This window comes from Sporobolomyces koalae (genome assembly GCF_050403365.1).
Source record: "Sporobolomyces koalae JCM15063 DNA, S_koalae_JCM15063T_v1_ctg4, whole genome shotgun sequence".
Lineage (NCBI taxonomy): Eukaryota > Fungi > Basidiomycota > Microbotryomycetes > Sporidiobolales > Sporidiobolaceae > Sporobolomyces > Sporobolomyces koalae.
Window position 1 is genome coordinate 291,620 of NW_027481767.1, and position 25,590 is coordinate 317,209.

The 25,590-nt window shown below is 55.2% G+C and overlaps 13 protein-coding genes across 13 annotated transcripts; 7 read left to right on the top strand and 6 right to left on the bottom strand.

Moving 5' to 3' along the window:
- Nucleotides 1–82: 82 nt before the first annotated feature.
- RBK1 (putative ribokinase) lies at nt 83–1,471 on the top strand (the record flags this gene model as incomplete). Its single annotated transcript, XM_076676403.1, has 6 exons — nt 83–143; nt 220–238; nt 306–358; nt 422–459; nt 524–634; nt 707–1,471. 6 exons carry the CDS (start codon nt 83–85, stop codon nt 1,469–1,471), a joined length of 1,047 nt encoding a protein of 348 aa, XP_076536384.1.
- A 7-nt stretch (nt 1,472–1,478) lies between these two features.
- On the bottom strand, nt 1,479–2,827 carry JCM15063_000286 (uncharacterized protein; the record flags this gene model as incomplete). Its single annotated transcript, XM_076676404.1, has 4 exons — nt 1,479–1,712; nt 1,780–2,077; nt 2,143–2,492; nt 2,555–2,827. The coding sequence occupies 4 exons, from the start codon at nt 2,825–2,827 to the stop codon at nt 1,479–1,481; spliced, it is 1,155 nt and encodes a 384-aa protein (XP_076536385.1).
- A 365-nt stretch (nt 2,828–3,192) lies between these two features.
- On the top strand, nt 3,193–4,453 carry ARV1 (sterol homeostasis protein ARV1; the record flags this gene model as incomplete). Its single annotated transcript, XM_076676405.1, has 6 exons — nt 3,193–3,271; nt 3,338–3,577; nt 3,650–3,733; nt 3,791–3,866; nt 3,942–4,282; nt 4,353–4,453. The coding sequence occupies 6 exons, from the start codon at nt 3,193–3,195 to the stop codon at nt 4,451–4,453; spliced, it is 921 nt and encodes a 306-aa protein (XP_076536386.1).
- Nucleotides 4,454–4,575: 122 nt separating this feature from the next.
- On the bottom strand, nt 4,576–6,996 carry JCM15063_000288 (uncharacterized protein; the record flags this gene model as incomplete). The annotated part of the gene is made up of 4 exons (XM_076676406.1): nt 4,576–5,061; nt 5,132–6,343; nt 6,424–6,554; nt 6,627–6,996. The coding sequence occupies 4 exons, from the start codon at nt 6,994–6,996 to the stop codon at nt 4,576–4,578; spliced, it is 2,199 nt and encodes a 732-aa protein (XP_076536387.1).
- A 472-nt stretch (nt 6,997–7,468) lies between these two features.
- JCM15063_000289 (uncharacterized protein) lies at nt 7,469–8,169 on the top strand (the record flags this gene model as incomplete). Its single annotated transcript, XM_076676407.1, has 2 exons — nt 7,469–7,714; nt 7,924–8,169. The coding sequence occupies 2 exons, from the start codon at nt 7,469–7,471 to the stop codon at nt 8,167–8,169; spliced, it is 492 nt and encodes a 163-aa protein (XP_076536388.1).
- A 544-nt stretch (nt 8,170–8,713) lies between these two features.
- JCM15063_000290 (uncharacterized protein) lies at nt 8,714–11,678 on the bottom strand (the record flags this gene model as incomplete). Its single annotated transcript, XM_076676408.1, has 4 exons — nt 8,714–8,839; nt 8,917–9,141; nt 9,211–9,598; nt 9,688–11,678. 4 exons carry the CDS (start codon nt 11,676–11,678, stop codon nt 8,714–8,716), a joined length of 2,730 nt encoding a protein of 909 aa, XP_076536389.1.
- A 167-nt stretch (nt 11,679–11,845) lies between these two features.
- Nucleotides 11,846–14,060, top strand: JCM15063_000291 (uncharacterized protein; the record flags this gene model as incomplete). Its single annotated transcript, XM_076676409.1, has 5 exons — nt 11,846–11,900; nt 11,960–12,921; nt 12,989–13,285; nt 13,348–13,933; nt 14,011–14,060. The coding sequence occupies 5 exons, from the start codon at nt 11,846–11,848 to the stop codon at nt 14,058–14,060; spliced, it is 1,950 nt and encodes a 649-aa protein (XP_076536390.1).
- A 357-nt stretch (nt 14,061–14,417) lies between these two features.
- Nucleotides 14,418–15,802, bottom strand: JCM15063_000292 (uncharacterized protein; the record flags this gene model as incomplete). The annotated part of the gene is made up of 3 exons (XM_076676410.1): nt 14,418–14,477; nt 14,559–15,585; nt 15,645–15,802. The coding sequence occupies 3 exons, from the start codon at nt 15,800–15,802 to the stop codon at nt 14,418–14,420; spliced, it is 1,245 nt and encodes a 414-aa protein (XP_076536391.1).
- A 101-nt stretch (nt 15,803–15,903) lies between these two features.
- On the top strand, nt 15,904–17,653 carry JCM15063_000293 (uncharacterized protein; the record flags this gene model as incomplete). The annotated part of the gene is made up of 6 exons (XM_076676411.1): nt 15,904–15,937; nt 16,004–16,023; nt 16,088–16,680; nt 16,749–16,866; nt 16,947–17,492; nt 17,564–17,653. The coding sequence occupies 6 exons, from the start codon at nt 15,904–15,906 to the stop codon at nt 17,651–17,653; spliced, it is 1,401 nt and encodes a 466-aa protein (XP_076536392.1).
- Nucleotides 17,654–18,109: 456 nt separating this feature from the next.
- On the bottom strand, nt 18,110–19,072 carry JCM15063_000294 (uncharacterized protein; the record flags this gene model as incomplete). Its single annotated transcript, XM_076676412.1, has 5 exons — nt 18,110–18,329; nt 18,408–18,649; nt 18,728–18,789; nt 18,892–18,908; nt 19,023–19,072. The coding sequence occupies 5 exons, from the start codon at nt 19,070–19,072 to the stop codon at nt 18,110–18,112; spliced, it is 591 nt and encodes a 196-aa protein (XP_076536393.1).
- Nucleotides 19,073–20,236: 1,164 nt separating this feature from the next.
- Nucleotides 20,237–20,948, top strand: JCM15063_000295 (uncharacterized protein; the record flags this gene model as incomplete). Its single annotated transcript, XM_076676413.1, has 3 exons — nt 20,237–20,419; nt 20,603–20,789; nt 20,872–20,948. The coding sequence occupies 3 exons, from the start codon at nt 20,237–20,239 to the stop codon at nt 20,946–20,948; spliced, it is 447 nt and encodes a 148-aa protein (XP_076536394.1).
- Nucleotides 20,949–21,114: 166 nt separating this feature from the next.
- On the bottom strand, nt 21,115–24,327 carry PRM1 (pheromone-regulated protein PRM1; the record flags this gene model as incomplete). The annotated part of the gene is made up of 7 exons (XM_076676414.1): nt 21,115–22,383; nt 22,441–22,572; nt 22,635–22,716; nt 22,776–23,211; nt 23,272–23,639; nt 23,699–23,908; nt 23,963–24,327. The coding sequence occupies 7 exons, from the start codon at nt 24,325–24,327 to the stop codon at nt 21,115–21,117; spliced, it is 2,862 nt and encodes a 953-aa protein (XP_076536395.1).
- Nucleotides 24,328–24,846: 519 nt separating this feature from the next.
- Nucleotides 24,847–25,263, top strand: JCM15063_000297 (uncharacterized protein; the record flags this gene model as incomplete). The annotated part of the gene is made up of 3 exons (XM_076676415.1): nt 24,847–24,868; nt 24,928–24,996; nt 25,070–25,263. The coding sequence occupies 3 exons, from the start codon at nt 24,847–24,849 to the stop codon at nt 25,261–25,263; spliced, it is 285 nt and encodes a 94-aa protein (XP_076536396.1).
- Between the last annotated feature and the right edge of the window lie 327 nt (nt 25,264–25,590).

The window sequence follows — 25,590 nt, forward strand, 5'->3', positions numbered from 1 at the left end:
GCGCGCCGGGCGCCCCCACCGCGCTTGGTACTGTTGACATGCGGAACGATGTTGCCTCACGACATTCACTCGCCGCGAACCCATGTCACCCGAAGCATCGCAACACGGCAAACTGCTCGTACGCGGCTCAATCAACATTGATGGTTCGTCGTCTCTCGCGATCTCCTATGACGTGTTTCAACTGGACTTGACTTTTTTTGTTTGTTTGTATCACTGCAGAGTTCTTCGTGCTAGACCAGTGAGTCCTAGTGGCTTCGAGTTTCAGATAGCAAGCATGTCCTGACAGTTGCCGCCTGAAAAAACAGCATCGTCCGGGTGGGCGAAACCATCTCGAGTACCGGATACTCAAGGCGTGCCGGTGAGAAGCGCCGCAAGTCCGTCTTCTGCAGCAGAGTCATACTGAATCTTGAATGCTTTGTAGGCGGTAAGGGAGCCAATCAAGCAGTCTCTGCGGCAAAGGTGAGCCATTCTCTCGGTTGGCCTGTCGCCGTGCTCTACAAGCTCATTCGCCTCATGGGTACAGGCCGGTGCAGTAGTCGAGCTAGCTGCGACGATCGGTAACGACGGCGATTGGCTCAAGGACACGCTCTCTTCCTTTGGCGTTTCGCAAACGCTGTTGTCGGTCGATGAGACGGCAAGCTTTGCTCTCTGCACCGCTCCATGTCCTATCCAGTCTGTCTTGACGCGCTCTAAATCACACGTGCAGGTTCCTACCGGACGAGCAATCATCCAACTTTCGAGCGCGACTGCCGACAACTCGATCGTTCTGCTACCAGGCGCGAATTTCACTTCGAAACCGTCCCCGCTGTCAGCCTTGTCGCGTGAACAGCTCGGGGCAACATTCACACATCTCCTCCTTCAAAATGAGATCCCTCTCGAATCGACGAAGCAAGCTTTGCGGGATGCGCGGGCAGCAGGTCTCACTACGATCCTGAATCCGAGCCCGATGCTCACTCGGGAACAACTAGAGACGTTCGAATGGGACAACCTCGATTGGTTATTGATCAACGAGGGCGAAGGTCAAGACCTCGCCGCGGTGCTCTCACCGACAGGATCAACAACAGCAGCTATCTCACAACCGGAAGAGATTCTGAGGATCCTCCGTGAAACAAAGCTTTCGGGATTGACTGGGATCCTGATGACCCGGGGTGCAGATGGAGTCATGGCAGGGCTCAAAGGTGGAGACATTGTCTCGGTCGGAGCGGGCAAGGTCGAAGGTGGCGTCGTTGACACGACTGGCGCGGGCGACTGTTTCACGGGATTCTTTGCAACTCTCCTCTCGACCTTGTCTCCTCAAGCATCCATCGAACCAGCAAAGATCAAGCAGATCCTCGAGATTGCGTGTCAAGCTGGCGCAATGTGCGTCGAGAGCCATGGGGCGATGGAAAGCGTCCCCAGCCTCGAGCAGGTCCGGGCACGACTTGGCGAACAGTGGATCCCAGGGCAGGAATGGGATATTCTGTTGCAATAATAGAAAGCTATCCGAGGATCGATTCCAAAAATCGCGTCGTGTCGACAGCAGCCGGTCGCCGACCTATCCGGTCGTGAGCTGTTTGTGCTGTTAATCGCTTCGAGGCCGAGCATACGAGCATCGACTCCAAGATTTCGAGTAATGGCGAAGTTGATTCGAGATGCGGGAGATGCGTGGCGAGCGACGTCTCTGGAAACGAGGCAAACGAAAAGCGAGTGAAGTTGGGCAAAAGGTTGGCCTCCTGTGGAACGCAGAATGCCATCAGCTGCGGGCACCGAGATCCAAGCGAGATATAGTCAGAAACGCACAGGCCATGACCCAAGGGTAGGTGTGCCAATGACTCTGAAAATGCTCGCAGCAAGAACGAAATCGCTTGAACCGCTTGTGAACAAGCTCTGTCTCGTTGGAGATACCGTACGATCGACAGAAGAATAGTGTTGAAAGGGATCCGCCGAATCGGAGCGATCGGAAGAAGCAGGAGATGCAGGATCTGGAGAAGAGAAAGGTCGAAACATTTCCGAGATCGTTGTGCCGAGAGCCCAAAGGTCAATTGCCTGCTCCTCGTAGGCTCGTGAAGCGAATACCAACTCTGGTGCTCGATAGGGCCTGTCATTTCTTCCAGATCAGCCGCGACAAGAGGGTAGAAAGGGACGAGCACATGCGAGACTGACCCGGTGCCGACTTCGAAATACTGCTGTCCAGCCTGTTCGTCACCAGCTTGAACTGCGATGCCGAAATCTATCAGGACTGGCAGGCCATCTTCACTGAGGACAATGTTCGACGGGCTAATGTCGCGATGGCTGATCTGCAGGTCATGCAAGTACGCGACGGCATCGAGCAGCTGTGAAGCTATCGAATGTGAAAGGTCCGAGAAGCTCGAGTCGCCTGCCTTGGGAACGAAGTCCGCAAAGTCGAGGAGCTGCCGTAGAGTGTATGGGTGAAAGGGGATGAAGAGCGTGATGCGAGCAGTAAGAGTGGTCGGTGAGGGGGGATCGAGGTATGCATTCAGTAGGGGGATAATCTGGAGGGGATAAGCAACGTCAGGTCGACGCAGAACCTTTGAGCAGCGAAAAACAACCGGACATTTGGGTGAGCCAGCTTGGCTAGCAGTTTGGCTTCGCGACGACCATTCCGAGGCTCGCGGCTCTTGTCGAAATCAGGCACGATCTTGACCAACAAGAGTTTTGGACCGGTTGCGCTGTCTGGATGGGAATCCGCGGTGGCAAGAAATGTATCTCCCCCACGAGGATGGGGACGGATTGTCGCAACGTCCACTCCGACTGCTCTTCCCTGTAGAATGCCTTTTTCGAGCAGGGTGACGGGATGATCTACGTTGTAGTCTGGCTCGGGCGACATCTCGGCAAGCGCGCCGGGGTCCGGACTGTACAGTATTCTTCGTACCTACTATACTTTCAGGGGCAGACCGTCAGCACAGTACGAAGCGGAGCTGCTCGCGACTTACAGGTCACGAAGGAGCGCTGAGAAGGACAACGACAAGCGGTCACTCAGCACTCTGACGGCAGAGATACCGCTACTGAGTCTGACAGCCGGCTTGACCTCTTGAGGCGTGTAGGATGACTACCGGAGGTGACCCAGCCGCTTTACCAGGGTTCGTAACGAGTGCGAGACTTGCAAGGGGCAAACCGAGATGTAGTTCGTTTGTCGCTTCTCCCCACTCTTCAGACTTCCTTAGGCTCAGTATTGCTTCGCGCAATCAATACATGAAGTCGACTCGAGATCAGCAGCCCTCAAAGAGCGGCTTTGAATGCGTTGTCTGCTCAGCGCCGGTCGATTCTCTCTGTTCGTCTCCCCGGCGCCCACAAAGGTGCCCAAGCTCGAGCTTGACACATCGATAACTCTCAACAGATACAAGCTACTTTCAGCAGTCGAATACGTCGCTCCTCGAATGCCCCAAGTGCGGCAATCTCGCAGACACGTTCCTCTCGTTCCCGTTCGCCATCTCGTTACTCGACCTCCTCCTGCTCAAACCTCCAGTCTATCGTCATCTGCTTCGGAATCGAGGCGGTGACACGCTCGCAGATCGACGGCGCCATCAAGCCATCGAAACATTGCGACTTGCCGCGATCACTCTTTCCGTCGATTCTCGTACGATGTCTCCCACCTTTAGCGAAGAACTCGATCGCAATACTGACAGGTTCCGTTCGGGTAATTCACTAGTCGTAAGATGTCTGCCTACTCCCGCCTCTACAGATTTGGGGAACGTCAAGCTGTTTCTGTCTACTCTAGGCTACTGTTTTCTTGGTTCGGCGACTCGCTTCATCACGGATCTTGTCCTCGTGTTAACCGTGTCCGTCACAGAGACATCGTCGTTACTCGTCAGCATCGTCCTTGCTGCAATCATCCTGAGAAGGAACACACGAGGGAACTTGTCCGAGTAAGTCGGTCGAGCGGCATTTGAACTGAATTCGAATCACTCGAGCTCGTTGTCTAATGTCTCGCGGAAACACAGTCTCTTCCTGTTGCCCCTCGCCTTGTTCTACTCTTCACTCCCGACAACCTTCTTCCTGACAATCTCGTCCATCATTTGGAGGAACGAGTACCTCCCTTCGCCGGCTGTCTCCTCTCCAAGCCCGAGCGCATTACTCGACTTGTCTCCCTACCTGGAACTCCTCGACACCTCTTCCGGAACGACGAGGAGGTTCGAATCGAAGTGGGCAAACTACCTAGTTTCGTTCTCTCGAGCGAACCTCAAAAGTGGGTTGGCTCAAATCGGCAGTGCGAGAGGATGGGCTAGTGAAGCCCTGTTGAGGAAAGGTGTTGGAGGTAGTAGCGCCGTGATCGCTGTATCAGGTAATGACCCTGCTCCTTGTGCTCCGCTTTTCCCTCGACGAGAATCACTGACAACGCTTCTTTTCGCAAGTCGTCCTGCGAATCTCGAAGAGGCGCGCGGTCGCAGTTCTCGCCTTGTCATGGGCGATCCATCTAGTTTTGCTTCACGCGATCGATCCCTTCATCACCTGAACACGCTCTCTCAAGCACTGATCGCGAGGAGCGAGAAAACCTCGGAACACGTTCGATTACGAAGAATCAAGAGAATAGCAAGCGCCGACATGAGGAAAAAGGGGCCTACCTTTTCCAACTGATCAAGCTGCATGGAACACTTCCTTCCCTTTCGCGACCAAACCTTTCAAGGTGCCTCCCTTCGGACTCGTCCTCAAATCCTTCTGCAACTGTTCCTCTTGCTGTCGCGTCATCGTCATCTTGCCCGCACTCGAATAGTGCCTCGTCGTACATGTCGAACATGCACAGAAACTCGGATGAGATTCGTGGGAGGAGGAAGAAGACGACGATCGCAACTTTGCAGGAAGATCGTCGAGAGGCGAGAGCGTCGCAAAATTGGGAGACGACTGGTGCCGATTCGAGTAGCCTGGGCGAGCAGCAGGCGAGGTCCCCATATCGAAAGAAGATGAAGTCGAAAGTCTCTGTGAAGGCTCGGGAAGAGGTCGGCGTGGACTCGTTGCGTTCGACCTGGAGACATCGTGCGCAGGGGGTAAAGGCTCCGAGTAACGTTTTGCGAGTAAAGATACTCGCGAATTCGAACGATCGTGGTGTGGTTCTTGCTGCGGACGCTATCGAGAGCGCAAGTCAGATCAGCGAGCGACACAGATTGAGCAGGGTTCCGAAAATGACAAGGCTTACTGATTCTTGAGGTACCGGTCGACGCACTTGTTCCAAAGTTTCTGCTTGCTTTCCGTACTTCTGACTCATCCTCCTGACAAAGCTTCCACCATCCTCCTGTGAGGGTCTACCCCATTCATCGACACCCGCTTCGGTATGCCTTGCCGATTCCATCGAAGCGAGCGGAGGTGCCGAGCCATATCTTGGCGTGGGTCTTCGCACCGGGTCTGCACTGGATCTGTGCATGTCTTCTGTTGATAGAGGTGCGTCGTCCGTGCGTCTCAGGGCATCGAGACTCGAACGTTGTTGAGATCGCGGTTGAGAGCTCCTGATCGTATTGGTCGAGAAGTCATGCTCTTCTGGATCGCCGAGGCGTGGTCCACTTTCATGTTCGGGTTGAAGCACAGGTGATCCTCCAGTCGCGAAAGAAGGGTCGAGATACCATCCCCTCGGAAGGGTTCTTCCCCCGCCCAAACCTTGGTCGTCTTCTGCTGCTTCCTCTTCTCGTTCCGGTAGGCGGGTGTCGGTTGTCAAAGATGAGGAGATCGGTGATTGAGCTTTGACGTTGCGAGGCGACGGAGGAAGGGGTTCTGATCGCAACTCAGAATCAGAAAGAAAAGGTTCCGGAGTCGTCGATATGCCTGCCCGCGAGGAAGCGAGATCATTGTATGACTGTTGTAGAGATACAGATGACGATGTCATTGATCTCGCAGTATCGAAGGAGGTTGTCCGAGTTGAAGCTGAAGGCGCTCTTGCACCTCGCACGAGTCCAATCCTGTCCCGATCGTCTCTCCCTCTTGAAACATCCTCGTCGCCTTGTTGCAATCGCGAGTTGAGAGTGTGGACGTTCTCGATTCCTTCGGCGACCCACACCCCGCAGTTCAAGACGTTCCCGATCGTTTGACCCCCTTTCTTGACCGACTCGATCCGGTTCCTCCACGTCTTGTCGGCTAACCCGACAAAGCACGTCGCAAAGTGTCTCCCAACTCGATCTCGCTTGGTCGAGATCTGCTCGGCATAGGTTTGTTGCACGAGGGCGGCTTGAGACTGTAACGCGTGGAGAGTCTGGATGTAGGTCGAGTGAGACTGAGTGAGAGATTCGAGCTGAGAATGGGTCGCAGGTCTCGTTCCAGTTGTAGCAGACGCAGTCGCCTGTTTGTTGTAGGCGAGGGTCGCTTTCGACATTTTGTGGTCGACCAGTGCGAGGCTTTCTTCGTACGCTTTTTCTTCCTTCTAGAGTCATTTCCCGCAGCCGCGTCAGCAAGAATACAGAGAGGTTCCGCAGGATCGAAGAAGTGAAAAATTGGGATTACGGCAGTCTTTTTGAAGTACTTTGAAGCGAGCTCGTTGACAGCTTCGTAGTCGATTTGGACGAGTTTCGCGAGTTTCGATTCGTTCTCTGCAAGTGCCTCGTACATACTCGCACTCGCCAGTAGAGCTTCGGCTATAGGATGTGATACGAATCGGTCAGCGGACTTTCATCGAAGGGGAGAGAAAGCGCGATAGCAGGACACACCAATGTGGTTGTCCCTCGATGAATTGGGCGACTTGTCTCCCCAAGCCTCGACAGCAAGCTCCTTGAGACCCTTGGCGAGATGTTTCTCTGCTTTCGACTGGACGAGGGTCGCTTGTCGGAGGTCATCGAGCGCGACGAGGACATTCGAGAGCAGCTTGAGCGACTTGTGCAACGTCTGTCGATCCAACACGCGGGCCGGGGTTGTGTCGGGGAATGGGAACGATTGGTGTCGAGGCGAGGTTGAAGGATACAGTTGACGCGGGGAGGAAGGTGCGGATGACGCGAAGGCGAGGTTCGGAGAGCCCAACGGTGGAGGGACGAGGAGCTGATCCGACGACTGCGAGAACGTGCCACTGAGCCTCTTGAGCATGGTCTTGCCGTCCTGGGTTCGCGTTTCTCGTGTGATGGGGTTAGAGAGGAGTGAACAAGGAGAGGTTGCCCGGAAGAGGTGCGAGCGGCGGCGCACATTCACAATCGATCGTCGATATCAGCGTCCGCTCGCGCCTCCCAATCTCGTGTTGTCACATTTCTCGTCCGTATGCTGATCTGGATGCCCAGCGCGTTAGAGATGCTCCGACTTGAAACATGACCCAAGGACCATCGGGTTCATGGCAGATCTCGCCTGCAGCGGTCCGATAAAGCTGTCCATGTATACTTTTGTCGCTTCGTCCGTCAAGATATGCACGTTTGGTCTGGCTAAAAGATGGGGTGAGAGCGGGTTGAACGCAGTTCTGCAGGATCGCGGCCGAGTCGATCCTCTTGCTGCCCCACCTCACCAAACTCCTTGTCACCTTCAGCCCAATCCAACAGCTGTGCCTTGCCTTGTCGCCGAGAATCCCGACATGTCGGCAGCTTCCACGGGTGGTTCCGCCGCATCGTCATCGCGCGCGACGGATGTGCGCAAGCGAACCGTGTTGCCCACCACGCTGCAGAACCTGCGCTCGAACGCAGCAGCCGGTGGAGTCGACCTGGACCAACTCGACTCGGACGAGTACCTTGACAAGGTCGAGGAAGAGCTCAACCTCAAGGTGGATCACGAGGTGGAAGGTCTCGTCGAGGGACTGAAAGAACTCGTGGCGCTCGCTCGGGTAAGGTACCATTCATTCTACTCCCGTCAGATCCCATCCTTGAACATGCGACCGCGACATCCGCACGAGACGTGTTGGCGGCGAGTCGATGTATGCGCTGTCGACTTGCGTACTCCCGGAAAAATTTCGCCGTTCTTCCCCTTCCCTTCTTCTTCACTTTCGAGCTAGCTCGAGTCATCTTCTCACCCTTTTCGCCAAATCATGCTCAGATAGATCCGCTTGTATCGCACCCGTCTCAATCGCACCTGAGAACGGTTCAGTCGCAACTCCGAACCCAACAGATGCTTCGCAACGCTCACTCGCTCCTCGGCATGTGTCACCAACTCAAACTCTTGCACCTGTTTGGCGACCAACACACGCCTCAGGAACAACGCGAAGTGCGAGAACGACAACTGGTTGCCGAGATTGAACGACAACAAGCCCGACTCGACTTCTCGCTTTCGACTCCTCCATAAACATCCGCTTTTGTGTTCTGTGAGTCTTGAACATTCCCTGTCGGTTTTGGGAGAAGACGAACAAGAGCCAGCAACCAAATACAAAGGCTCGATTACACTTAACCCAGCTCAGCGAGAGCATTACTCGCAACTCTTTCGAGTCGAGTGGTGTTCATATGAGCGGAATGTACTTATCTGATCCCCCTCTCCTCTTCCTCTCGATTGAGGATCACAAGCAACTGAAACTGCTGGAGAATCAAAGACACTGACGGTTGTTCTCTCTCCGTTCACAGATCGTCTCTCGCCTTCTCGCGCCTTCTGAACAATCTGTTGTTGCAACAACTACTACCTGAAATTTAGAATCTGTCTCTCTCTGCTGTTGTATGACCATTTTCGCGAGAGATCAACAGCCGCGAGAGGTGTACACCCAACTACGATCGCTCGTTAAAATTCAACAAGTCTCTTACAGGCAGGAGCTACTCTCAATAACGCGTCTCTTGAACTCGCGGTGAATTTGTTTTTGATCTTTCAAAGAAAAGAGAGATGAATTCGTTTTCTTTATCATTTACACGACAGCAGCAGTCTTGAACCTGTCGAGACTGGTACGCAAGAGACTATCGGTCGCTCCTTGGATCCAAACGAGTTTGTCACTCTCGCTCAACAGTTTCGGTTTCGTACTCGCCATCAATGCCTACATATTCAAACCAATCAATCAGTTTTTCTTTTGCTCATCAAAGGATGACACGAGAGAGAGCATGTGGGACTAACCCGACCACCGATGGTTTTCGCGATCAAGTTTAATCGAGAACTCATTTCGCACAAGGCCATTTGTACCTTGTCGTTTTGATTCACCTTTGATCGACTTTGACGATGTTGTTGTTCGATCAGGGTTTGAACTTTTTCGATCGTCTTCGCGAGGTAGGTTGGTTTCGACAAGGTTGTAGTACGATTACTCGAAAAGAGGTCGAGGGTGTACAAGTATCGAAGGTAAATCTAAACCGTTCGAAACGTATCAGGAAGAAGTTTCAAAGAGCGCGAGAATGAAAAAAAGGCGTTTCTCACTTGACCTCCCTCTTCCCAACCTTGAACCGTACCCCTAAAGATCCCTCGAGATGCTTCACTCTCTGATCGTTCGTCTTGACTTTCATCTTCATCGTCGTCATCGGTTCGGAACGGTTCCAACAACCGTTTGACCAATTCGTGATCACCTCGGATGATCGCTTCCGGTACCAACTGTTCGACACAGACGAGGTGGGCTCGGTTCGTACGGTGACATTTGATCAAGAGTTTGTAACTCGTAAACACGTCTCCGATCGATTGACTGTGGTTCAACCTCGCGAGGTCGAGGTACAGAGGTGGGATCGCGAGTTTCGAGGTGAGGAATTCGGTCGTTTCTGGAGTGAACCGTTCCACGTTGCGATCGAGGACTTGTTGAATCGCTTGAGAACGTCTTTTTATGGATCAAAGGTCGTGTCGCGATGGGTTCAGCACAAATCTCGAAAAGAAGGAGCAAGAGAGAGAGAGAGAGATAGAACTGACGGTAGATCGAGCTCGAGATGTAGCAAGACAAAGACACTCCACTGCCACAATCCGACACTCTCCAACTGACTCGCATAACTGACCGTGACCTGATCAGCTCGGACACTGTTACCTTGCCCTCGTTCATCTTCTCGATCCATCTCGTCGTCGTCATCGTCTTCGCCCGGGATCGATGATTGACGATCCTCAAAGTCTCGCAACGAGAGTACCCTCGAAAACATGAGGTACAAGTGCCACGTCATGCGGTAGTCTGTCAAACACCGTTTTGTTTCATTGAGGTGTTGAAAGTTTTTCGGAAGGATCGATTCTTCGAGCGAGTAGCTCGGATCCGTGTACAGTTTCAACAGGTGATAGACTGGATCGTACGCTCGTGGTGTCGTCGGCGTTTCTGGGCTCGAAGAAGAAGCTGCCAAAGTCGGGGGCGTTACTTTGTCGTTGGACCTGAACGCTCGATCGTAAGACTTGACCGCTCGCGCGACTTGATCTTGGTCTTCGGTCGAACGATTGTCCTGATCAGGGGTAGACGCCGAGTACCACAACCCGAGAGCGAAACATTGTTTCCAATCCAACCCTTCGAGTTGCAACACGCCCTCGTCCAACCTTCCACTCATGAGTTGGTAAATCTTGCGCAAGTGGTCGTCGAGCTCGAGATCGACTTGGTACTCGTGCCACTTGTCCAACTGGCGGTGCAAGTCTTGTTGAAACTCGGCGTCGCGTGCACAAGGTCCTCCGAGTTGGGACAACAGGGTTGCGAGTCTCAGGTTGTTCGATTCGAGTGCGAGCTGACACGCCTGTTCAATCTCGTGCGCAGTCAACAGGTTGAGGATCTTGGCGAAGGTTGAGGTAGATTCGCGTGCGATGAGAGGCAGGATCGATTGGGAGAACCAGGTCGACAAAAGTTCTTGACGGCGTAACCGAGTGATGCGCGTGCGGTACTGTGGGTCGGCGGCAGTGGCAGCTTCAGGAATCGACAGGTCTCGAACCTCGTCAAACAGGTGCGATGCGAGTTGGAACCACCGGGATTCGGGCGAGCTCTCGAGCGCAGACGTAGACTCGGACGAGAACAGGTGAGCAAAGTGGTGGAAGCGCAACGATTGTACCGGAGCGGCAAACGGGACCGCGTGCGAGCTCGATTCGGGGTCGGTCAGGGACGACGGAAAGATGTCCGAGTGTTCGAGTTGAAGCTCGAGGAGACGCACTGCCACGACTTTGGCTGCTTCAGAGCCCGTGTCGGTGTCGTGCGCGACGAGGTTGAGCGTCGCGATCTGGAGCTGATCATCCTGAGCGAGGGTCACGAGCTGGTTGCGGGTGCCCCATCCAACTCGGTACGAACGCGCGAGCGAGAGCCCTGCGTCTCGGTGGGGACGGGATGCGCGGTCGCGGGTGAGCGAGTCGGCGAGTGGGACGCGCGTGTAGGTGCGATACGGGCGGAACGGTTGCGGATCGAGCACTGGCGTCGGTACGGCGCTTGGGGCGGCGGCAGCGGAAGGGGCAGGGGCGGGAGCAGGAGCGGGAGCGAGTCGAGGTTTCTTGCCTGGTTGCTCGGTCACACCTGGGGTAGAGACGAGCGGCGGAGGAGCGGTCGGGGTCGAGGGTTGGCCGAAGAAGCTCGCTTGCATGAGCTGAACTCGCTTCGGCTCGAGGTGCAGTTGCTGCGCCCATGCCTGCTGCTGTTGACTCGTACGCGCCTGGGGTGGAGGCAGTCTGCGCTTCGCAGGCGGAGAGCGAGTGCGGGAGCGGGTGCTAGTTGAGTGAAGCGAGCGCTCGCCGTCCGACTCATCGTCCTCGTCCCCGTGTTCGTCCGAGCTGAGCAAGCTCGCACGAGGAGGTGCGTCCATCATGTCGTCGTCGTCGTCGTCGTCCGAGTGCGAGTGCAAGTGCGATGAGTGCGTCTCCGAGTCGGATCCGGCGGACGAGTGATCGGATGCATGGGACAAGGGCGCATCGGAGCGAGACTCGTCGTCCGAGTCGACCAGTCCGAACCTCGCCATGGCTTGCCCGGTGCTGCGGGGCGAGAGCGCGGTGAACAGGCGGAAAAGTATTGTGCGCCAACGTTCCCTCTCCCTCTCCTCGACTGTCGCGTCTCTGACGATGGCTGACCAAGGTAGGGCCCCTCTCACGCGCTGTAGCGGTACGATACACGCTGACCCCGCGCTCGATGTGTGCAGTTGATCCCGCATCCGAGTTCCTCGACCGGGTTGTCTCGTCTCACGGTGCGTCTCTACTCCTGCCTCCTGCGCCTGCATGTACTGAACGACAAAGTGCATGCTAGACCGACCTCACCGGTCTGATCGCGACCGTGATCGTGACCGCGGCGGAGAGCGCGACCGAGATCGCGGCGAGTACCACCGCTCGAGCAGGAACCGTTCTCGCTCCCCGCGTTCGTCCTCGGGTCACCACTCGCACCGTTCGTCTCGTCACGGAGACGAGTCGTCCTCGTCGAGGCGCGACCGCGATCGCGAGTACGAGAAGCAACGCGATTCCGAACGCTCCCACCGCGGCGGCGACGATTACCGCTCGTCCCGTCGCCCGTACGATGACCGACCCCCTCCCGCCGACGACTACCGCAGGCGCGACGACCACCGTCGGTACGATGACTACCGTGGAGGTGGACCTCCCCGAGGCGGTGGGTACCGCGGCGACGACCGACGAGGCGGCGGAGGCTACAACGGAGGAGGCGGAGGACCCCGAGGTGGGGGACAGCGAGGTAGACCGACGTTCGAAGGATTCGCCGACGCAGGTGACCGCCACCGTCGCTCGCCGACCCCGGAAGACACGATCCCCATCTCGAAGCGCAAACGCCCGTTCACCGCATGGGATGTGAAACCGGCCGGGTTCGAACAGTTCACTCCCGAGCAGGCGAAATTGACCGGCATGTTCAACCTGCCCGGACACACCCGTCCGTACCTGCCCCCAGGCTTCGACCCGAGTACGATCCCAGCCGTCGAGGGTCAGAACCCACCTCTGTTCTTCCGCCCGCCCGTCTTTGGCGCGGTCGGTCCGGGCGCTCCGATCGGTTCGCTCGCTCGTCAGGCGCGCAGGCTGTACGTCGGCAACATCACGATGGAAGCGACCGAGGAAACGATCGCCCAGTTCTTCAACTCCAAGATGGTCGAACTCGGACTCGTGAGCGACGGTCACCTTGGAGACGACCTGCAAGGCTTGGGACTCAAAGGTGATCAACCCGTCATCTCGGTGCACGTCAACTATGAGAAGAACTATGCGTTCGTCGAAGTGAGTCTCCTTTCGCTTCTCTCTCTGCTATGTCGCCAAGATCATGCACCCACATTCTGTCTTGCAGTTCCGCAACAGTGAAGAAGCTTCAAAAGCGCTCGGGTTCGATGGAATCGTGTTCCAGAACAACGCGCTCAAAATCCGTCGACCGAAAGATTTCGTGCAAACCGATCCGAACGGTGACATCGCGGCCCCGCACGTTCCGGGAGTCGTCTCGACGAACGTACCCGACACGGTCAACAAGATCTTTATTGGCGGCTTGCCGAGTTATTTGAACGACGAACAAGTCATGGAACTGTTGAGTTCGTTTGGAGAATTGCGAGCGTTCAACCTCGTCAAGGAAGGTGGCTCGGGTGCTTCCAAGGTAAAAATTCGTCTCTTTTTTTCTCTGCAATCGCTTCGAGCTGATTCGATCGATTTGTACAGGGATTCGCGTTCTGTGAATACGTCGATCCCAACGTGACCGAAGTTGCGTGTCAAGGGTTGAACGGCATGGAACTTGGAGACCGGTACCTCGTCGTACAACGTGCTGCACTCGGAGCGAACCCCCTCAAACAGGGACCTCCTGGATCGGGGATCGGGTTCGACCAATCCGTGATCGCTGGACTCGGAGGTGGACACCATCAAGGTCCGGGTGGATACGGTCCAGGAGGTGCAGGTGGAGGTATGGGAATGTCGATGGGACAACCTCCAGCATCGATCTTGGCAGCGGGTCAACAAGCTGGAGAAGGCGATCCGACTCGAGTGTTGCAAATCCTCAACATGGTCGCGATCGAAGAGTTGTGTTCGGATCAAGATTACGAAGAGATTCTCGAAGACGTCAAGGAAGAGTGTACCAAGTTTGGCAAGGTCGATGAAGTGAGGATCCCTCGACCCGTCAGGACGAGTCAAGGTCGAGTCGATGTCAAGTTGAGTGAGGCGGTCAAGGACTTGGGCAAAGTGTTTGTCTTGTTTGAGAACAAGGAAGGTACGACCGCTGCGTTGAAAGCGATCGCAGGTCGACAATTCGGAGGTCAGTTCCTTCTTTCGATTTTCCTGACTCTTTCCCTCCAAGACCCTATGCTGAAGCTAGCTTTGTTACTTCTCTAGGTCGTTTGTGCATTTGCGCTTACGCTTCCGAAGAGATCTTCCTCGAGTAGACCAACACAGAGGCAACTCCTCCAAAAAAAAAGAGTCTCCCTCAAATCAAAAGGTCGGGAACGGCTCTCTAGGTATCAAAAGTGTGGATACCAGACGCACCCCCTCATTCCAAGGCAAAAAAAAATCGTAAACTGTCAAGCTGTAATCGATTTCCATTGTTCGGGTTATCGAAACAGAAAAAAATGTTTCTTCGTAAAGACTCGTGCCCTTTTACTCAAAGGGGCGCCCGCTCGAAGATCTGCGACCAGAGCTTGTGCGGGTAGATGGTTCGTAAAAAACACATTTTCACAATCAAGTTGATCACGAATCATAGAATCCTGCGGTGTAGCATTATCGAGAGATTCAACTTGAATTTACTACCCTTTCTTGGGTTTCGGCCCCAACAATTTTCTGACATAATTCAACACTTCCCTCGTCTGCGTGTTTTGCAATGTTTCCGATTAAATTTAGCCCCCGTCCTCTTGAAGCTGGAGAGAAAGAGAAACGAAGAAACTGACCTTGACGGTATCGAGTTCAGCTTGTATTCCTCCTCCTCCCACGTTCTCGAGATTCGTATGTCGAGGTTGAAAGGGAGGGTGTTCGAAAGAGTAGGCAGGTTTCAACAAGGTTTCAAGTCTCGTTTGAAACCCAGGTTTCTTCTCTATCCGCTCGACTCTCTGGTTCGAGTCCCGACTCGTCGGCGTGTTTGAAGACGTCGAGACGTAGGGACAGTAAGCATGGTGTTGAGTCGCTGGGTTGAACGGTTTCGAATTGCCGAGGTAAGACGTGAGGGGGACTTTGCGCAGACAGTAGTGACAGTGCAAGAGTGGAGCGGCAGACGTAGTTGAAGAGATCGAGGACGAAGAGGAAGAGCGAGTGAGCGAGGGACCGGTAGTCGCACGAGGGTGAAGAGACCAGCCGAACGTGGCGAGTAGAATCGACGAGGACGAGATGGAAGTAGCGGGCGAACGTTTCGAGATGGATTCGACCAGTTTGTGATTGTTGCCTTCAAGTGCTTCTCTCGCTCGAGTAGGCAATTCGAGGACGAGGTCCGTCGAGATCTGGGGTACCCCTTGTTCGAGTTGGATCGCTTCGGTCGAGACGTGTTCGACCAGTTTCGACCGCGTGTCTCCCGTCGAGATTCGGTACAGACTGCGTTGAGTCGGTCGCATCTTCCAAGGACAGGCAGGGTCATGCGCGTGACCTTCGAGTACGGATCGTTCATACTCGTGCTCGAGAGCCTGCCCTGCCGGTGTAGTCCAACTCGAGGTCGGAGGCAGGAGGACGATCCCTTTGTGACAAGTGACACACTCGAGGCGTTCGCGTGCGGATCGGTTCGTCCAGCCGTGACGGGCGCACTCGAGCGCGTTGAGCGAGTCGGGTTTCGATGGAGACCAGGTCGAGAGTTTGAAAGTGGCGAGTCGGTCGAGAAGACGATCGAACGAATTGGGCTCGTAGGTTGGAGATGGAGGCGGGATGGGAGCGGTGAGTGCACGAGAGCGCGACGCAAGCAAGAGCTGTTCCAGTTTCGGCGTCGAGTGTACCCTGTCATAGCACTTTGAATCAGTCGCAAGTCTGTCGATCGAGATACTGCCATGACTGACTCTACTTTGCGCCGCTTGCTGGTCGTGTGGGCAGGGACGGGCGTGGCCGACGACGCGAGAGTGGAGCGCTTCGACGCGGCATCGAGATTCGCGAGTGCATCCGACATGACGCGCTTGGTCACCCGCTGAGGCGCACTTGGGTGCTCCGGGTTCGACATGGGATACTCGAGGTCCGAGAGGGGTGATGTCAGTCGTCGACTTGCAAGTTGAGATCTTTCAGAAAAGTGTCTCGGAACTCTCGGCTCTGTCTGCTACCGACATGGTTCACGACACAAAGCTGTACGACATCCTCGGTCAGTCTTGCTCCTCCTCGAGATATGCTCGCACTCGGCCTGACCCTTCCTGACGATCGAATGCAGGAGTCGCGCCGGACTGCTCGGTAAGGGCTTCCCTCTGACGCCTCCTACCTACGAGCAGGACTAAGAGACGGACTGTTTGGACAGCCAGCAGAACTGAAAAAGGCGTACCGATCCGCTGCACTCGAATTTCATCCAGATCGACAGTCCTCCTCGACCGAAGGAGCCGCCGCTCCAGACCACTCCATGTTTCAAGAGATCCAGAACGCTTACGAGACACTGTCAGATCCGGAACGGAGGGACGAGTATGATCATTTTGGCGAGAAGGGAGCTCGAGGTGGAGGAGGAGGAGGTCCCAGCGACGAAGATTTCATGAACAGCTTCATGGACCAAATGTTTGGCGCCGGACCCGGTCCTAGTTCGTTTGGAGGACCGGAACCTCGGTCTCGCCAACAACGACGGCGCAAAACTCAGACTCCACCCTCCCAGATCGACCTGTACCTGTCCCTCGAAGAACTGTACTGCGGGTGTACGAAAACTCTCGCGGTTGAACGCACGCGAACATGTAGTCTATGTACAGGCTCGGGGGCGAGACCAGGCAAGCAACCGAAACCGTGTGTCAAGTGCAACGGTCAAGGCCAGACTTTTGCGATGCGTACCATGGGCAGTTACATGGTTCGCCAACCCGTCATGTGTAGCGCATGTTCTGGCAGAGGGATCCGCGTACGCGATCAAGACCAGTTGAGTTCTCAGGTTCCCTCTGATCCTTCGGGTTTTGATCTAATCCTGCTCTTGGACGAGCTGACAGGTGCAAAAAGTGCAAAGCGGCGCGCACGGTCAAGGAAAAGAAAAAAGTCGAGTTCCAAGTCGAGCGAGGGTTGCACGCGGGAGAAGTGATCGTTCTGAAAGGCGAAGGCGACGAATCTGTGAGAGAAACTCTCACACTCCATTCTTTCTTTTGGAAGCGCCAATCTCATTTTTTTTTTTTTCTCGATTTCGAATGCAGCCCGACTCGTCAGCTCCGGGTGACTTGCACTTTACCATCATGCCTCTCCCACATCCAACCTTCACCCTCGTTACTCCTGCTTCTCCAAACTGTGCTCAATCCCTCTCGACAACGTTGTCCCTCACGCTATCCGAATCTCTACTCGGGTTCTCTCGCTTGATCCTACAACACCTCGATGGAACTCCCTTGAGAGCGACCTGTCCAGCACCCGGTCAACCAGGATGGAGAGTGTTGAAAACTGGCGACGAACTCGTCGTGTCTCGACAGGGCATGGTTCGACCGACGACTTCGAGGACGAGGAAGGAACGTGGAGATTTGATCGTCAAGATTGAAGTCGAGATGCCGAATGAAGCATGGGCACTCGGGTTGGTCGAAAAGGGCATGGTCGACAACTTGAGAGGGTTGTTGCCTCCGAGACGGGAAGACTTGTCTCGATCGACCTCGAACTCGAACGACGAGAGTCGACCTCAAGTACAAGAAGTTGAATTGGTGGACAAGCAAGATGGACAGAACGAGGCAGAGGATCAAGAAGATGATCACAGTTGGGTAAATACAGAATTATCTTTTCTCGCATTTTTCCTCCCTGAGCGCTAAACTCTACACGCCGATTCGTGCAGTATCACGGTGATCGTCGAACTCGAGGAGCGACCGACGAAGACTATGACGAAGAAAGTTACGGGGCCCAACCAGGATGTCAGCAACAATGAGCATCTTCGTACATATGTAGATTAGACGATTCGAGAGTTTACTCGTTGCTGGACCACTATCTGCAATTGCTCCATGGAAAGGCCAGCAGACGCACGAACCCTTCGAAGCGAAGCTCTCGCGGAAGCAATGGCCTATCCTGACGTCGACTGTAGAACGGTGGCAAAGGAAAGGAAAATTGCAACAGATTCAAGCAAAAAGGCGGGGTCTACAACGAGATCCGCCCCAACTTCACATATGAGAAAAGATCGAAAAAGAGATAGAGAGTGTGAGAGAGAGAGAGATAGTAAAAGTCGATTAGAGGGCCCACGAGAGAGGGAGGAGGGAGATAGTGTCCTTTGATGATGGTTCCAGGATGCACATGCGTGAGATAGTCGAGAAAGCCAGAGTCAGATGAGCGAGGGGGTCGTGAATGGGCGAGTGTAGTCTACGAGGTGGCGCTAGCAATGCGAACGCGTTTAGGCCATGATGGCGGCGAGACCGGCAACGGCGGCGAGTCCTCCGGAGACGACGAGGGTCGAGGCACCCGAGGTTCCACCAGCAGCAGAGGTGGCGGCAGCGGCACCCGAGGAAACCTTCGAGGCGATCGACGAAGCTCCCGAGACAGCCGAGGACGCAGCGGAGCGAGCCGACGAGGCGGCACCGGTGGCCGACGAGGAGGCCTCCGAGCGGGCCGAGCTGGGTAAGTCGAGACCAGATGTCAGCGCTAGGTTCGCGGGACGGCAGCGGGACGCAAGTGCGAGGCGAGGGACTCACGAGGCAGCGGAGGTGGACGAGACGGTCGAAGAAGCCGAGGCAGCTCCGGAAGAGGCAGACGAGCCCGAGGCGGCGAGGCCAACGCACGAGGTCGAAGATCCGGCTTGAACGGTGACGGCGTCAGCGTAGTTGGTCTGTCCCGAAGCGTCGGTCAAGGCGAGGGTGACCGAGGTTCCGGCAGCCAAGTTGACGTTCCAGGTGTACGAGGTGGTCTCAAGGCCCGAGACGATGGTCTCGAGAACCTGGGGTAGGCGGGCGAGATGTCAGCCAGGAGCTTCTTCAATAGAGACGCGTTCTCGACCTCGGCAACCGAGACTCACTTGCGAGGTGGATCCACCCTGGTTGGCACGGATGGTGTAGGGGGCTTGTCCTCCAGAGAAGGCTATCGAGAGGCACAAGAGTCAGCATCGGAATGGGCGTGTATATAGGACTCGGACCGCGTGTCCGATGATCGGCTCGTGAAGAACTGGGGGAAGCGGCTCACTAATGAGGTAAGGGTCGCTGCAGAGTCGCATTCGCGATGTTCAAACGGATCAGCACGGTGTACGAGGGCGAGAACGCGTCCCGTGCACGCCGGGTACTGGCTCAGGCTTAGAAAAACAAAACGAAACTCACCAGGTGAAGAGACCGGTGGTAGGCGTGTTGATTTGCTGGGCAGAGACCATCGAGGCCACAAGGGCGACGAGAGCGACGGCAGAGAGCTTGAACATGATAAAGGAGGGAAGACTGGAAGATCGATCGCGCACACGCAAGCCGAGGATCAGTTAACATTCCGAGGAATTCGGTCACTCTGTCGCGCGCGAGGGAACCGTATGCCCTCTGTGGCTTCCTCCTCGTCCAGTGGGACAAGAGACGCGTGCTGGGGCGAGACAAACGTGAAAGTATGCCGATGTGATGCGGAAAAGGGAGATCGGGGACACGCGATGGGGGCGTCGGCAGCAGCGTGCGTCGCCACAGAGACCAGGCGATTCCCCCCGGACGAGACAGGCATGACCGGCACGAGACACTCACGTTGTGGGGGGTTTCGTTTTGTAGGAGAACGGAGCGATGAGCGAGTAGGAGGAGAGGGGGGAGAAAGAGAAGAGGGATTGCGGCAGACTCGCTCGAATCGCTGGACCTCGGTCCGCAAGTTTTTCACGCACCTTTGTCGCCTCTTTGGAAAATCAACAAACACGCGTTTGATTTCGAACCGTCTGGGTCCATCCGCAGTCTCCCTGCTCTCGTTCGGCTCGCGCTTCAGCTCTGTCTAAGATCCAACTGGCTGTCCCGGCTGCATCCCGCCCCTGCATGCAGTGCGAGCAGTGCAACAAGCCCTGCACCGCCTCTGCCATACATCAGCAGCACGTCTGCTATAGACACTCTTGCTCGCTCTCGCAGCAGCAACTGCAGTAGCAGTGCTAGCGCTGCGCCACTCGTGAGCGCTTTGCGCTCGTTCCTTGAAAGAGGGGAACCTGCTTTTCGAGCTTCGCAGCCAAGTTGCACCGCTATCGCGCACGATGAGAAGGCCAACTCTGTCCCGCTCTAATTGTCGTCCGCCCGTTGACGTGAACGTGTGACCATGTACGACGGCCTAGATTGCGGCTGTATCGTAGGATGCTGCAGTTTTGGCGGGTAAGTTACTACTTTAACTTCTAAGCACGTTTCGGATCGCCGCGCTCTCCGGCACGGTCGATCGCATCGTCATTGCTTTTGCGACACCTCTTCGTCTTCCTCGCTTGTCCCTCCTACCACTCGCACCCAGCACAAAAGGTGAGTCTCTTCTTCTGATCGATTCAGATGTAACGCAGACCTCATTGACCTCGGAACCTTCGCCTGCGGCAGCAGTCGTCATGTCGTCTCCCGTCACCTCGAACCAAACTGTCCAGTCGGCTGTCATTCAGGCTCCTCTCGCCAAGGTGTGGCACTTGGTCAAGCTGCAGGACTTTGCCAAATGGTGGAGCGCGCTCGAGTCGAGTCAGCTCGCCGACAAGGGTGTCAGCAGCGAGGCTGATGTGTTCACCTGGAAGTTCAAGGTGAGCTGTCTGTCCGCCTGTACTGCTCCATTGCTCGGTTGCCTCGATCTGGCCTTGCGATGCGCAAAGCGTTCCCGCTTCGGGAGCGAGCGTATGTCAGCTCGCAAGGTGGACAAGTCGCCCAGGGAGCACAAACCCCTTTGCTCTGGCAACTGACCTTGATGTGCATCGACCCTGCCACAGGACGGAACTTCGGTCCAAGTCAAGCAGGAAGAGCACTCGTCGCTTCGTCACTCGATCACCTACTCGGTCATCACTGCCGAGCCTGCCCTCTCGTTCTCTTCCGTCCTCTCGACCATCACCCTCTACTCGGTCACCGCTGACGACACGACTTTCATCGAATGGTCCGGAGTGTTCTCGTCTGATGCCGGTAAGCTTCATGCCCTCTCTCGCTCGTGAGTGTGCCAAGCTCATCTTGGCGTTTCATGCCGTGTCCTCGTTCCATCGTGCAGACGCATCCGTTGTCGAAGATGGCAAGTACAAGCGCAAGGAGGCTCTTGCCGACTTGGCAAAGGCTGTCCAAGCCTAAGCCGTCTCTCGGACCCAAGCCAAGTGGGCAGCTCGCCATAAATAGTAAATAGCAAAGTAGTCGAATTGAGACAAAGAAATCTGCAAATCATTCTCTCGCCTGGTCTGTCTCGTTGCATGAACATCAAGGTACGCGCGAGCGAGTAATAATACATATACAAGCGAGCTCAATGACCGTCAAGAGGCTTTGCTGTAAAACCCATGTAGCTGCCATGGGCAACAGAAGGATCGGCGAAAGGATTTGTTCTTGGGTCAACGGATGTCGTTATCCGAGTATCAAAGCTTGACGGATTGCGGGAGGGCTTTGGATCTGGCGACAGCGGCGGTTGAAGTGCTTGCTTGCGGTGAACACTCCTAGTTGGATCCGCAAACGGGTTCTCATCGTTTGCCGGCAGAGACGATCGAGCTGACATGTATGGGAGGGCTGAGAACCGCTCCGAATTGTCGATCACCGTATGAGGCCTATCCCTCATCGATTTGACCTGCGACCTTTCTGCCTCCGAAGCGATTCTTCTCTCCTGTGCGATTGAAGCGGAGCTCCGTGGGCTCGAGGAACCTTTGAACTGGTTGACAATGTCGTCCCCAACCCCTCTCAATCGCTGACTGAACCCGTTTCCTTTCGGAATCGACCTTGATACATACTCGCCTGTTCGTAAATCTACCAGATCGGAATCACGACGTTGTGCGGGAGACGGGCGCGGTCGAGATATGAAAGGACGAGGCTTGAAGTGAGAGCCAGGATTCGCACGCAGCGCACGTGGCACAGTGAGCGAGATTGTGGGCAAGGTCAAGGTCTTTTTCACTGTTGTCTCCGGTTCTGCCTGTGCCTTGTCATTGTCGTCGGAAGTCAAAGTCGGTTTGAAGAAATCGACGAGAGAGGCCCAACTGGCTGCGCTCGGTTGCGCGTTCTTGTTCGTCGTGTGCGTAGCTGACGATCCGAACGAATAGCTGGCTAGGTGTTGGACGGTCAGTTCGTCTCTTGGAGATCTTGGCGGAGGCAATTGACGTCCAGACACAGTCGAGCGACTGCGTAGGTGCAATGGCTTGAAATACGTCGTCTTCTCGTTTGTTTCCTTCTCGCGAGGAATCTCTGTGACTGGTGTTCCCCGCCACTTGTCCCATGCCTGTTCTCCTCCTGATCTCCATCCGAGACCGGCGAGGCCCATCAGGACGACCAAGGCCCAGATCCCGATCGCGATGCAGAATCCAAGTCGTTGCTGCTCGAGTGATCGCTCGTACGCGCGCAACATCCTCGAGACGATCGAAGTTGTCGAGACGGCGGAATTGGGCGAGGTCAGGCTGTCCGTCAAGTCTTTCGACCGGTTCGAGCTGAGCATCAGGATCGTCGGCGACAGTGTCGGGAGGGAGATGTGAGCGTGAGTGTGCATCCAAGTCAAAGCGGTCGAGATCGCGTCCACCTTGCTACCAACCAGACACTGCGAGCAATATCTTCAAATGAATTGTCTAGCCGAGAAGGAGAGCATCTTACTCACGTAGACGAGATTCAGGATGGGGTCCTCGAGCACTGTGCCGTCAAAGACATCCGTGATGGCGCTGGCCAACCCGTCATAGAATCCTACGATGGTCGTGTTGAGTGCTTCCGTGGTCGTGTTGACCCACCCAAACTGCAGCGGTAGCGGTGTCAATACGAATGGCGCAGCGCTAAGACTATGGAAACCGGACCCACAAGGTCGCGGTTGATGCCGTCTTCGACCGACAGAACCATACGATTCGACCTCGCCGCGAAATCAAAAGACGACTCGTTCATCCTAGAGCAGTGTGTCTCAGTGCTTTGGAATCGTGCTGAAGTAAGCTCGAGAGCGCCTACTTGGCATTGAGCGTTCCGACTACAGATGCGGAGAATTCGCCGGCGCCCTGATTTGCCCGTTTGATGGTCAAATCTTTCACGGGCCCTCTAAGGACCCATAATTGAACTTGCACGACCAGCAATCCGACCAGACCGAGAGTCAAGAATGCCCACGCCTGCGGATGGGCTATGTATGAGCAGAACCAGATCAAGTTCGCCTTGGCGTTCGAGCTTCTGACAAAAAGAATTTTCTGTATCCGAGAGACGAAAGAGAACAGGGTCGGATGGGAAGAAGCGTTGAGGAAGGAGAGGAGGTTCGGCTTCGAAAGTGCCTCTTGCGCGGAGCTTGGATTGACAGTCTGTGCCGAGCTGTCGACAAGATCACGCAACCACGCTTCTCGCGCTGCTGCGACGCCTGACATGAAGTTGCGATGGCTGTATCGCTCCCAGACGGCACCTGTGAGATGGTAATCTAGCTTCAGCTCGATCAAATCGGTAAGCTTGACTCAGTGCTCACAGGCAAGCATGAAGAGTACCATGAGCAGAATGACGAGCCCGATGGCAAGCTTGACAAACTTGCTCAGGTCATCTCCGACATCGTCGATCCAGCTCGTGTCGAGGTCGTTGCAGATTTCGACCGTCTGTTTCGCTGGCACAGGGAGCATCTCAATCTCGATCGAGCGATTCGACAAAGTGGCATTGATGTTCTGGCGCAACGCTTCGATCGGAGTCGAAATGAGCGAGTTAATTTTGACGCGGAACTCGTCGAGGGTCGGAATCGACGAGTTCAGATTCGTCAACGCCTGAACAATGGTCGATGGGATCGTGACATTCTCGAGAGCGGCAAGCTCGGGGATGTCGATTTTTGGCGTATCGATATTGATGCTGGGTGGCAACAGAGTGAGCTTGGTTTCCTCAACACGGCAGAGAAGCTATCGATTCACCCTGGTATCTTGTCTACAAGGCCGATACTTTTCTCAAGACCTGTATTGATTCCACTGATGGCAGTCTGAACGCCCGTCCGGATATTTGCGAGTGCATCGGTAACAAACTCTTGAGCCTCTTCGATAGCGTGAATAAGGAGCGTCAAGGATCCGTGCACCAGGAGATCGAGCAGACACAGGAACAGCGATCGGTATGTATCGATCATGAAGCTATCGATTTGTCAGTTTCATGTCGCCGGCAGAGCGAGCAGGTGATTCGCTCACAGGATGATCGCTTCAAGCGCTTGCAACGTCAGATCTAACACCGTGCCCGCGCCGTTGGTCACAGCGGTGAGCGTTTTGGCGTTCATCTCGTTGACGCCATCTGCGAGGTAGTGAGGCATAGAGACCGCGACATTGGCGGCACCCTCGACACCAGAGCAGGCTGCTGTCAAGGTTCGTTTGCCGTCCTCGACAAGTGGTGGAATAGCCGACAGGAGAAACCCGAGGGCAACAAGCACGAGGAGGAGGGCGAGAAAATGTTGCGAGAGCCAGCTCAGCGAGAGCCGCGCTCGGGGTCCAAGGTACGGGTGCAGTCGTCGCGCAGCAGTTGGAGGCGAGGAGCCCGACAGTAGAATGGGGAGCGACATCGAGCGCTAGGAAGTGGCGGATCGTAGGGAGCAGCTGTGACTTGGGGAACGATACACAAATCAAGCTTCGAGATGCGAGACGACCAGCGTCTTGGGTCGATCGGATTTTCGAGACGAAGAGCAACGAACAAGGGTAGCAATTTCGATCCTAAAAGTCTGTGCGGACGCCGCGACGAGAACAAGGTTGAAGCGAGACAAAGGGAAGTCGGCGGAGGAACCTCCTCATTGGTGCTATCACCCAAGCCCTGCTGAGTCAAAGCTGTACATCCTTCCTCTCGCCCACCGTCCATAGATGAGGTACAGAGCAGGTTCAGGGAGAAGCGGCAGAATGTTGAGTGAGCAGAAGCGGGCGACATTGTCGGGCTCGTGATCCTCGCCGAGCTGGTGCCTTGATTCTGGCTGATACATTGCGTCGCTGCGAGCACCCCTAGCCGACTCGAGAGCGCGGGTGGCCATCGACAAGCAGCTGAGAAACATGGCCCGCATTTTCTTTACCGATTACTCTCACCATTATCCAGCATGCCGTCCAGTAAAGCCGCAGGTAAAGTTGCATATTGCCTTTGTTTTTGCTACAGCTGCTGACTTGCTTTTCCTGTGCAGGCAAACAACGTCAGGAAGAGCCTGTTCCCGAGATCGAAGTCCCTGTCGCCCCTGAACCCTCACTCGCTGGTCAGTCTCGCACCGCACAAGCAATGATGGCAAGAGACGACACCTGATTCCTTTCCTGCTGCAAATGCTACAGTCACGCAACCTCACGTCGCTCCAGAGCAAGCTACCAAGGCCAAGACGAAACGGACCAAGTCGAGTTCATCCAACAAACGCAAAGCCGAACAGAAACTTGCCGCGATGGAGAGGGCGCAGAAACTCGAGAAGCGCAAGGTCGAGATGGGCTCCAAGAAAGACCAGAGGAAGAAGGCGAAACAAATGTGGCAGTGACTTCCTTCCTCTCTCTCTCTCCTTTGCATTTCGACTTGGGGCTGGTTCAGATTTGTTGTATACGTACAAAGCCTGTCGAAATGTAAGATTGCTCGATTTTATACAGCATATCCCGTGCTTGCCCACGCCCAAAACAAAATCAGCCCCGCGATAAAAACGCACAAGATCCCAAAAACTCGATAGCTCAAAACCGCCATGACTAGGATGTGCAAGGAATGCTTGCATGCCATCCAGGTGTGTACGTTGGAGGTGGAAGTGTTGGCAAAGTGGGGCTCGGGTGTACCGTTGGCGACTCGAGCACTTTTTCCTGGTTCGACGGTTCAGAAC